The following is a 12,324-nucleotide window of genomic DNA, read 5'->3' as shown; positions in this document are numbered from 1 at the left end:
TTTGACTCGACACAACCAATCCTACTGTGCTGTTGAGCAGAACTATGGCTGGTTCTAAATGGCATTATGCCAGTGGACTGCACCAAAGTCAAGGGAGGATCTAGCCCAATATGCTGCATTTTAAGACAATCTGTAACATGCTTATGTCATGGTTTAGGCCAAATAGGCTACTGGGGACCTGGGGGACCCCAGATGGGACCGACAGATGCTCTGCTCTACCCCTCTTCAAAGAGAGAGGCAGAGGAGGGAAAAAGAGACTTATGAGTTTAGAAGGAACTAAATTACTTTAATGAAATATTAATAACAAAATAAAAGAAAATAATGAAATATATACAAAACCGTATCAAGCTCCCAAGATGACAATCACGACACTGGCTGGCACTGGGGCAGTCCCAGGCTGGACTCAGTGACGTACGGGAACTGGATTCCGGATCTGCAATCGGGATCGAGATCACAGGCAGATGAACAGACAGAGTCCTCCTCAAACGTCAGCCATTGAAGAAAGAGAGAGAGCTGACCCTTTGATCCCTCAGCTTTTATACTAAGCCTGAGGCAGATGGGATGGAATACCCCGTTGGTCAGTTTTGGGTCATCTGTCCTGTCCACTCCTCCCTGCAGGTGGGACCCCACTATGCTTTTCTGCTTCCTACCCTTCAACGGGGCAAATAACAAAGTTGGTTGGCCTTGGCTGTTATAGCAATAAGTATAAGCAAGAGCCTCTCTGCATACCATGCCTGGGCATCAGCTATAAACAATTGGTCTTATCACTCTGAGAGAGTGAACACTGTCTGCACAATATGCTGTTAATTTCAGTAGTCAGAAGAGGCCCAGCTAAGAAGCAAAGTTACTGAACAAAATTGGTTCTGTTGTACCTCAAACCAGAACAGCTTATCAGGTCTAATTGTGGTGTAACAGCACAGCAATACTTTTCACAATGCAATTCTGCACCATCCATTTTTGTGCATCTTGACCTACCACTCTCACATTAGTGTATTCTGGGAAAACACAGGCATCTTATATTGCACCAGTCACCATGGAAGATGAGCAAAAAAGTACAAGCAATGTGTACATAGGATAGTCTATCCCCATTTTCCCTCTTTCCCAAAAAGATGGAATGAGAGAGATTGCAGTCAACTGAGATGCACAGGCAATAATAACAGCATCATAACGTGTTTACAGGAAAGAAGCAACATACCAGTGTGGGACATGACAAAGGTGACACAGGGCTATAGTCACTAGGCAAATACAGTTCCTGATGGAATGATAGTACAATCTGTGTGTGGAAAGAACCAAGGTGCCAACCAGAGATGGTTAAAAGTTACTAGAACACACTTCCAAATGGTGTGGCCAGAGTTTGGTTACTCGGTCTCAAAAGAAAAATCTCACTGAACTCAGCTCCTGTTTATGTCTTGGTGCTTTTCTTCAGGATGATGTTTCCTCACAGAAGATAAAGTGGTCTCCAGCTCTTCTGCAGTTTTTGAACAAGGCAGGTGACAGTCCCAAAACTCTCCCAACTTTTTTACACTCTCTCCCTCAGCTATCTAGCTTTTTGTAGAGCTCAAATAGAGTGGTCTGAGCAGCTGTACAGAGCGCTACTCTTCAGCATCTCAGACTCTTCAGTTCTTCCTGAAGCACAAGAAAGCCTGCCAGGGCCACATGCAGAAGAATGAACTCTGGAGCACAGACATGTTTTTCCAAAAGGAGAGCTTATTGTATTTGACCACAGAGCTTGCCCTATGGGGGTGGTCAGAAGATGAACCTGCACAAGAGGAAGTGTTTCAGAGCACAGAAAAGACAAAAGGCCTTTTGATTGACATCACACTGCAAGAAAAAGTGTAATAAAAGGCCACAGCCTCATTGCTGTCACTGCCAAAGAATGCTGGCATGAACAGGAATATTCCAGCCAAAGGGACCTGCTCATTTACCTCCTCTTCATATGTTCTTGTTCCCTCCACTTTCTTCTTTTTCATTTACACTATTTTTTAACTTCCTGCTTTTCCTGCTCCTTCTTTCCTGTCATTCTCCTTCTCTGTAAAGCATATTTGCCATCCATTTTCCTTACAGTAGCACTGTTATCTTTGTTGGGGTGAGTCTGTCTCCCTTTCTTTCTCACTGGCTCTTTTTTCCATCTCTTTGCCTTATCTCTCTCTGCCTTCTAAGCCATGAACAAGTGTGTGAACAGAGGGTCCACAGAAACCACCTGTCAAGTTCAACAGAACACACCTTAGTGTACAAAAGATCTGGAACAGCCCAATTTTGCAGGTGGGTGCATCTTGACTGATGCAGATCAGGTCAGATGACATCAGTAGAGGATTAGAATGAATGGTGTGAGCTCCACCACAGTCCATCTGCTATTACTTCACCAACCGTCTGTGCCCGTTTTCCAGTGCTAGATACAGGACTATTTCCAAAGCTATCATAGCTTCTTCTCATGCATCTCTGCGGCATTATCACACAGAAAACACAGGATACAGCAGGTATTTATGTTGCATTCCACTGGTACCAAAAAGTTGCCACATTACGGACAGGGAATCCTTTGCAATACAGGAGAGAGAACATGAGGATCATCTGCAAGCCATAAATGAATCACCTAGTATTAAAGCAACTAACAGATCTCAATAGCTGTTGAAAGTGGCTCCCACAACTGTAAAGTTGGCTATGATCAATTCTCTTTCACTGACATTACTGCTGCTGAGGCCCCAGAAATGGCAAGCACAGTCACATATGGGAGAAGAGTACCTGAATCCAACTCCAAATTCCTCTGGTGCAGGACTCATAGAAGAAACAGAAGTACCAGGGGAAAAGGAAGGACTAGAAGAACATGTGGCAGGGCTCATAGAAGCAACAGAAGTACCAGGGGAAAAGGAAGGACTGGAAGAACATGTGACCAGTCACATGGCTGGATACAGCTTCAGTCTCTCAGAAAACATGTGTCTGATGGGTATCTTTTCAGTTTCAAAAAAGGACGTGTTTTCTTTAGCCTCTCTCCCCTGCTATCTTCCTCCTTCCTGAAGAAAGGTGTTGATAGAGGCAAAGCAAACAACCAATATGACACAGAGACTCCAGTTTCTGCCAGAGATTTTTTTTTCCCCCATTGAAGAGACCATCTATTCCTCACTTTCCTTACACACCCTCATGTTCTTCAAACGTGCCTGAAAAGTGACTGCACCAGCTGTTGGAGAGAAGGAGCAGAGAAACACCCATGTGGAGATAGTGCCAAATGTCCTGGTGGATCTTCTTTACAGGACTGAGACGCTGCATCTGAAACTCATCTCCTGTTTCTTTGGATGCTTCTAGAAAGAGACTTTCCTCCCAGGTCATAGTACCAGAAGAATTGCCAACTATTGCCTGCAAGAGATTCCCAAGGCTGTTGGTAACTATGATGTTAAGGATGGTCTCTAAAATATTCTTTGCTTATCATTGTGTTTTCCTATTTCCCCCAAATCTACATGCACTAAATACCTTTGTGGTTCTGGACCTATGCTCCTGCAACGCAATTAAAGCTGCTAGTCCTGACTGTACAAAACACCCATAAAAAGTGAGGAACCTACTCACTCCCAAATTTAGGAAGAGTTCAAATCTGGGTCTAGACATTACTGCTCGCCCACATCTCTGTGTCAGACTAAAATCAAAACTCTGACAACTGTGAGCCTGGGGAATATTTATGTGGACTTTGCTGACCCATCTCTGCCCATTTGCAGCATCCCCACAACCTCCAATCGTAATATCTTGAACAGGATTATTAAGTCTACAGGGAGGAAAGAATAAGAAGTAGATGACCTGTTAAGAAGCAGAAAAAATCCTCTCTTCATGCCTGTGACCTCAATAAGGAAAAGAAATGAGAAAAGAAGCACAAACAAGATGTGCTAACAAAGCAGAAATGTTGCTCAAACTTCTCCTGCGTGTTTTCAAAAACTCTGCTGTGGAGGACTTCAGCACAAATGAAAGAAGTCAGACTGAAGAGCTTTGTATATGAAGTTATTTGTCCTCAGAGCACACAAGGCACTAACCACGGGCATAAAGGCTTGCTTTGCACTGGCATGTCCAGGTGCTGTAATCCTGACCTGGAATGTTCGCCATTAAGAATCAGAGGAGAATTCAGTGTCTATGGTCCACTAATTGTAGGAGCTTGCACTTGACCCTGCCAGCTGGGGGCCAATTAGTCAGAGTTGTTATGATTTTTTTTGGGGGTAGGTTATAGATCTGCTTTGATACAGACTAGAATCATTATCATGTTTCACACCTGGGCCACAGCCACTGAGTGCCTCCAACTTGAGAGGAAGCACTAACCTCCAGATTATATATATACAATATTCTGCCAGCAATCCTAAACCAGAAAGGCTAATTTCCCATTTCATTAACTGGATTTACATTCTTTCTGTCAGGCAAGGTCAACCTTTTACAAGTTCAGACAAAATGTTGGGTAGCTCAGTTGTTTTTCTGTAATGCTTAAGGAGTGATGGATAGCGGTGGAAAATCATCATTCCCCACCTGTTTTTTATCAAGATGCTCCAGTGGTATCTAAAAGCAGAATCAGCTTGGAGAGTGGTTCAGTTCTCATCAACTTCATGGGCCTCAGCCTTAAGTGGTATTGCATTCACAATTCAAACAATGTCTCGTGGATTTCTCAGGAGGATCTAACTGTTAGAAGATCTGCAGTGACCCAAGGGGAAAGTGAAAGCTGTATTGGGAGGGAAGATGCTCCTGGGCTAGAGCAGTGGGGAGCCAAAGAGGGACAAGATACTGTGACTGTGCAGTGGATAATATTCATGGCTCTTTTGTGCCAATGCCTTCCAGCATGACTTCCTAGGATAAAGAACAAATGCATGTTCAATGGAAATAGAGAGTTTAGGTAAAGAGACACAAAGAGTAAGAGACAATAGACCTCCAGAAGTAAAGGAAATCAGATTTTGTTTTTTAACCATGTTCTGCTTAGGGTGTAACACATTCTTATGCAGCTCAGAGATCTGGGAAGAAACATGTTTGAAGTTTTGATTTCAAAGGACTGTCCAAAATCTGTCCATCTACTTTTCACCCTCCCATATGTAAAACTGGAGCAACAAGCAAAAAGGACGCCTTCCAGCAAGAACACTTATTTCCATTTGAGTACTTTGGTAAATCAGAAGTGGGGCAAGAGGGAATTTCACCAGAACTGCAAGGAAGGCTGGCACGGAGATGTAGCCAATGGCTTACATGTCTTCTTACCACTAATTGGTGCTGTGATGCCAGGCAGTAACCAATCTGTGACAGTGACTAATCCAGCAGGCACTATAGAAATGAGTACACAGCTGTTTGAAGTCTAAACTATATTGAGTTACAATTTAATTGGTCCATAATCATGAAGCAAACACTTGCCAGTTGCACTAATCTTGTTTCAACCCTGATCTAGACAGCAGTTTCCCCACTGGAATGTGAGGAAATATTATGGGAAAATATGAGCAGAGCTTGCCCAACTTTTCCATAGATGTTTCCATGGACGTTTCAGACCCTAGCCCTTCTGCTCAGTACAGATCTAAGTCCTTCCAGAAGACTCTTGATCCAATGCCCGACCACCCCTCTGCCTGGGAAGGCTCTTTGTCTTCTTTGCCTGAAAAGCAGGTCAGGTCTCATCTGCACTTTTTCCAGATAGGAAGGACCTTCTCTCTCCAACAAATATCAGCGGAACATACACCTTCCCGAAGAGCTATCTGACATCTGATCCTGCCCTTCACACAAATGTACTCGGATCCCATCTAGTCTGCTTTGTGACATGATCCTTCAGCTCTCCAGTGCTATCCCCATGTCCATTGCCAGAGTGGATCTGCCCCAGGTGCTTAAAGTTTTATGTAGAACTTTTCCTATCACTGGAGCAGAAGTGATTTTCTGCCGATTTTCTATTCAGCACCTCAGGCGAGCCAGAGGCAGGCTTCGAAAAGCCTATGAAAGGCAACTGAATGAATATACTGTTCCCTCCAATTGTGACTCCATCATTTCCTCTCATTACTCTAATAGAAACAAATCTTTCTCATCTCAGCCCTATTACCTCACACAAAGGAAAGTGGTATGTAATCCCGTTAGAGCTGGGCTGCTGCTGGACACATTTTAAGGTCATTGTTCTGGGATGCCAGTCTCCACTGTGTGAGGCTGGGAGAAGTGGGAAATGCAATTACTAGGCTATTCAAATCCCTAGAATGAAATGCTGCTGTTAACAGGCAGAAGCCAGCAAGAAAAATAGCAGTTGCTTTATGAAATTATAGGGTTTGGCTAAATCAGAGTCTAATCAGCACCTCAGTAAAGGAGCAGGGTTAGCTCCTACTGCCATCCGTGGAGTCTCCTCATTCTCCTCAACCTGATCTTTGGCATCCCCAGTGGAAGCCCAACCTGCAAGATGGGTTATGGTCATAAAGCCAGTGGTGTACACATCCAATGGTGGTCCATGTCCAGAATTTGCATTGTACTTTGAAATGGGGAAGCCCTAAGAGTTCAGCAACAGGAATCTGCCTGCTGCTGCCATCACCTCATACTGTACTTTGGCTCTGAGCTTCTTGGGGGCAGATTCTGGGATCAAATCTGTCTCCTAATATTCATGGCCTACAGCACCGGTCTTGCTGATTGCTGGTGCAACCCAGCTAAACAGCCAGGTGTGAAATTTGCATTGCTAAACTCATGGAGCTGTAATCCCCCTCAAGGAATTCATATGCTGGAGGAGAGAAGGGGCCTAGCACTGCTTGTGGCAGTCAGTGAAGCAAAGCAGAACAATAAGAGTGGGAATGATCACAACCACCTCATCAAGTTGCCTTATACCAAGTGGTTAGACACTGACAAGTTCCTAACCAGTCCCATCCAAGTGAAGCCAAGGCATTTTTAGCTGGATGGGTAGCAAAGAAAGAGTCAGAAATCTTGCAGGACAAACATTAGGGAAGACCACACAAGAGCAACAATGACCATCACAAACCAAAAGCAGAGACAAACTTTTGTTCCAGACTGTTCCTGACAGCCAACCTCCTACTATTATGCCCTGTGTTTCCTTCTTCTTCTGCCCCACACTTGAGCTGTATGGCTGCTCTTGTTGGTCTCTCCTGCAGTCAGGCAGTCACTCTTTTTACAGCCTTGAAGCCCCTCTTTATCTTCACCTTCCCTGCTTTGTTACCCTCCCGCTGCCAATGTTCCCTCAGTCTTCCAAAGGATTTCTGTCCCACCAGATAAGGCTGGTTTGCTGCTGAAAGCAGGACCATTCTTGCAGGTCCCAGAAGGAAGTGATGTGGGCTGAGGTAAGGCTCCTGGTAGAAAAGGAGAAAGCAGCCGATCACCACTGGAGTCTCCAAGTCCCTTGAAGAGATGAGAGTCACTTCCCTGTTTATGCTCTTTATTAGTCCCTATTCTCTTTAATCGGCTTAGACTGATGAGCCGAGGCAGCGGTAGGGATCAGCCAGGCTGTTTAATTAAAGGATTGCAGCTCAGCCCTGCAGTTTGGGGGTTTGTGTAAATGAGCTGCAAGTACATTATTTAATCTGCTGCGCAGAGAGGAGTTGGGGCATTAATGAAGCAAACTCTAATTAAAACTAGACGGCTGATGGTTATTAGTGGCATCAGTTCTGACAGGATTTATCTCATTTAGGAAAATGCTCGATCATGGAGGGGGAAAAGAAAGAATAAACCCGAGCTGGTTTATCAAATTCACTACAGCACCACTTGTGACTGGCTGTCCATTCAGCAAGGCTCAAGATAGCTGCACAAGGAGCCCCTGTGTCCCAGGCTTTCCCATCAGGAGCCCTGATGAGCTTATTTAGGGATACGCCTGGCTCACCCAGGAACTGATTGCCTATTCAGGCTGTCTGACCCACATATTTCAGTCTTGATTGACTTTTGTTCTGCCTTGGTTCAATGGGGAGCCTCTTCATGTATTGAGCAGGGTGACAGGCTCTGTAATGATCTGATGAGCTTCTCCCAGCAGCGTATTGTGCCATTCCAGAGCAGCATAGCTATGAGCTATGGACATCAGCTCCACGGTGATCCTGTGTTTTTCCCTCTCTGCCATTTTTTTCCCTCCTCACTGCATTGCATATGTAATTTCAGATATGAAGGAAGCTCATGACTGACTGCAGGACCTGGCAGAGGCCAGGAGGTGTTTTCTGGCCAGCATGAAGCTGAGCAGTGAGTTTAATAGTCCTGCCTGTGCTCTGCCCTTCTTCTGGCACAGTGGGGGAAGTAGGGATGCTCTTCTCACCTGAGACAGTCACATAGAGAGATCGCATATAAAAGCTTCTCTGTTTCAAAAAGCAAAAATTCTGCGTGCCCGTTTCTCACCTTCAAATAGCCATGGTGACTTCAACCATCTCTGTCTCTACATAGAATATTGTGTCTCACAGAGACAGATTCAGGACTGCTATTGGGGTCTGGGGGCAACAGAAATGGAGAGGACAAGAAAATGCCTTGGGGAAAAAAGTAAGAAAAGCAGGAGGCCTGCAGAGTAGGACAAGCTACAAAAGACATAAAATGGACAGGTGTAGATCAGTATGAGAAGCCCCTTAACTGGAAGCCCAGATGCAACATGCTGTAGGGGTAATTGTCATTCATCCCCACTTCTGACTTTCCTGGCTCAGACTCATCTTTGGATGCAACTTGCCAAAGTTGTTAAATTACTGAAGCAAATGATTGCTTCCTGTTCAATTTTCCCGCCAAATCCCAGGTGACAAATTTGGTGGTTCCCAGCACAAGGAGGGCAGGCAAACTGAGGCTCAAAGGATGGGTAGGGCCTTTGGGAGTCACTGGGACAAAAGGAAGGCTTGAAGCATAAGCATGACAAAAACGACCCCAGAGTGTCTTCACTGTAGGAGTGACAGCCTTGCAGGACAAGAAAATGCTAGAAACTAAGGGAACTGATCAGAAATAAGATGGAGGCTGGTACAAGAAGGGGGCAGGGTCAAGGATCAGGGTATGAAGATACAACACTGGCAAAATTAAGCCTTAGTTCAGACAAAATAGAGCACATATAGCCAAAACTCTCTCTATCCAGAAATGCAAGGGAGAGGTGGCTGTCCCTACCACAGAAACCTCTGCTGTCTCCTCTTCCTTGCCAGCATCTCCCCATCTGCCACAGAGGTGCAGCTGCAGATGTCCCACAGGGCTGTCATGCAAACTTTACCAATATTTGAAAGCCCAAAGCACAGACATCATGGGGGTTAACCCTTTCATCTTCATACACAAATGGGCAGGAGAGGTCCTGCCTCTTTACCCTGTCTGCAAATGTGGCTGAACCCTACTTTTGAACATACACACACACCCTCCTGTTCTCTTCACAATTGTCCAGCACTCACACTTTTCCTTGGAAGGAAATCAGAAACCACAGTCTGCTCCAGTGAGCAGAACAAACAAGAGAAATATCATTTAAAAAATGCTGTAGCCTCACTACTGCAATTCAGCTGCCCAGTTCTGTCCAGAGCCCTCCCTAGTAAGTCAGGCTTCTTATACAGATGCTAAAGGTCACATGTAAAAGTCTAGCAGTGTGATAAGTGAAACCTTTAAAGAGAAACCTGTTTGCTGTTGACAGAAGGGTGATGATGCATGAGGAAAAGGAGTAGGTCTGTGAGATGGAGGTGTAAGAAGTTGTGAGAGGAGAAGGAGATAGCAAGAACAGAGAGACAAGGCCGAGCATGGAAGCTATATGCAGTATGTACATCTCAAGTATTTTTGAAGGTCCTTGGACGCCTTGGTCTTGGCATTGGTGTCATTCACTGATGAGGGAGAGCTATGACAATTGCTGGTGTACCCACACATGGCTGCACGGGATACAAGTTGGTAGTAGTTAATAGTACCTGTCTATAACTATCCTTCATTGGCAAGCTCAGACCATTTCAACACATGTAAAACTGTGCTCCCCCCTCCCCCCCCCCCCCCCCCCCCTTCAGGGTATGAGACAGAACCCTGAGTTTGTTTGGTGGCTTTTGCTGTAGCTTAAAGTTTATGGGTGTATACTGGTATGTGTCCAGGCACCTTATAACGTGGGATAACTAATTTGAAGGACTAGAGTGAAGCGTATGTATGTCGGTGTCAAAGTGATGCAGAAGGGTAAGAAAAGGTACAAGCATGAATGTGGGTTGATGGAAGCATATGTTTGAAGAGAGGTTGAAAGTATGGTTTTGGAGGTGTTGGATGTGTGTGAGTGGAGGCCAGAGTGGGTTTGTGAGCAACTACACAACAGTATGAACAGTCATCTATGGGAGGAAAAAGAGAGAGACAGCAGTGCTGGGGCATGGAATATAAGGGACATGGAGGAGGATGGGCGTGTCCATGTGAGTTTTGTCTGGGGCAGGAAGATTAGTGATGGATGATAAGGAAGTAGGGGATGGAAAAGAAAAGGTCTCGCTGGCAGCAATTTCCCACCTTGGTGAGGAGTCCGGAGATGAAGGCTTCTGCTCTGCATCAGCTGCTGGGCAACAGAACTGGTGTAAAACAGTTTCATTCCTGTAAGAAAAAACAAACCACAGCAGGTCAGTGTTCAGCTCACTCAGCAGAAAATTCAAGGGAAAATGCCTTTCCCAGGGCTGTTCCAAGGGGACAGTGACTCCCAGTGACGCTGAAACAGAAATCTGGTTATTACATGAACGTTTTGCACTCTTAAGTGGTGGGGAACAGGAGAGTAGGGGGCTAACAATTATTTTCCCTTACCTCACCTGTCCTGCTGCTGATGTCAAGCTGTAGAGAATGGGGCAAAAGTGCCCAAACAAAAAGTTTTGCTTCTATCGGTATCTGTCTCATGATTCCATACATCTCATGAAAAACAGTTTTGCGTATCTCTAAGTTTTATTTTTTTGGGACAGAAACATCTCCTTAGATGTGTTTCCTTAGCTATGTTTGCTATACATTTTAATGCAAAGAAGTTGATATTTTGTTGACAGTGGCCAAATTAACTCTGCAGACATTTCTCCTGAAACCTGTCTAGAGCACAGAGGTGGCCTCAGCACATTGGCACTGGGCATTACCAGAAATAGTAGCGGAAAACTTACAGGACAAGCACAAGTAGCGGGGTTGAGATCATCACGAGGGGAAGAGATCACAATGAAGAAAAGCAAAACCGTAAGAAGGAACAAACTTGAGCAAACCAGAAAAATAAAAGGCTAAAAATGTGTTTATTAGATAAGAAAGGCAAAAGAATTCATCTGAAGGAAGAAATCTTCGACCAAACTTCCAAAGCTGCCCACTAATCTTGCGTGACTTCTTCTTTGGTCCCTTGCCTGTAAACATTTGTAAGGAGTCTGGGTTTTGGGGGTGTTGGGCACTTATCACAGCATTGGAACCCAGTAAGAGCTGCTCAGCATCTCTGAAAATGAGATCCTTTTAAGATACCTGCAGGGAGGCCCTTGAGGTGTCATAGGCAGCACAAATAAACAGCCAATTTTGAACACACTGACCTTCATCAATGAAAAGGAGTCACTAAAAAGAGACACGTTGTCAAGGGGGGAAAGTAATAGGGGAATGGGAAAGAAAATTAAAAGAGGAGAAGAAAAGCAGGGCAGATAAAGCAGGCTGAATCCTCAGATTCAGCATAAAATCGCCCTGTCTCCAAGTCAACAGAACAGCACTTAGAGCTCTGTTCTCAGTGCTACTGCCAAGACCCAGGGCTCAAATGGGGTCATCTCCCTTTAAAAATATTTTTACAGCTTCTAATTGAGACATAAGCAGTAAAGCTAAGTCTTCTGGCTTGTCATGGGGTCTCAGATTCTTCCAAAGGCCCTGCCACACTTTCCCTCACTCTGAAATGTGAAGCTTATCACCTTTGCCTTTCTCAAAATCTGACAGGCATGTCCACAAAGATAGCTAAATTACAGACGATGATACTGTTCCCAGCCACCTCCTTCTGGCCTCCCAGCTAGCTTAATATAAGAAACTGCTTACTTCTTCTGCTTCCTTGGCTTCCAATGCATTCTCAAAAGGAATCTTTCCTTAGAAACAACAGGATTGGCAGGAGCAACACAGCAGGGGGAAGACAAAAGCATTAGCTTTTACCTCACTGACCTCTGCCCATGCTCTCACGGAATCACAGAATCACGGAATTTTCAGAGTTGGAAGGGACCTCTAGAGATCATCTAGTCCAACCCCCCTGCTAAAGCAGGATTGCCCAGAGCACATTACTCAGGACTGCATCCAGGCGGGTCTTGAAAATCTCCAGAGAAGGGGACTCCACAACCTCCCTGGGCAGCCTGTTCCAGTGCTCTGTCACCCTCATCATAAAGAAGTGTTTCCGTGTATTTGAACGGAACTTCCTGTGTTCTAACTTGTGCCCATTGCCCCTCGTCCTGTCACTGGGAACCATTGAAAAGAGCCTGGCTCCATCCTCCTTCAACC

At 45.0% G+C, this 12,324-nt stretch overlaps 1 protein-coding gene across 1 annotated transcript in view; it reads right to left on the bottom strand.

Annotated features, from left to right (window-relative positions):
* The window catches only part of IQSEC3 (IQ motif and Sec7 domain ArfGEF 3), a gene marked incomplete at both ends in the record, with an annotated part of 106,550 nt that overhangs the window by 48,331 nt on the left and 45,895 nt on the right, over positions 1-12,324 (bottom strand). The window contains one exon of the mRNA XM_082489175.1: positions 10,363-10,443. Within this exon, the coding sequence (XP_082345301.1) occupies positions 10,363-10,443 (81 nt within the window). The remainder of the gene's footprint in view (positions 1-10,362; positions 10,444-12,324) is intronic.

The sequence above is a fragment of the Vanellus vanellus genome (genome assembly GCF_965231255.1).
Source record: "Vanellus vanellus genome assembly, chromosome: 1".
Taxonomy (NCBI): Eukaryota; Metazoa; Chordata; class Aves; order Charadriiformes; family Charadriidae; genus Vanellus; species Vanellus vanellus.
Note: the sequence above shows the minus strand (reverse complement) of the source record. Positions and strands in the feature narration are given on the sequence as shown.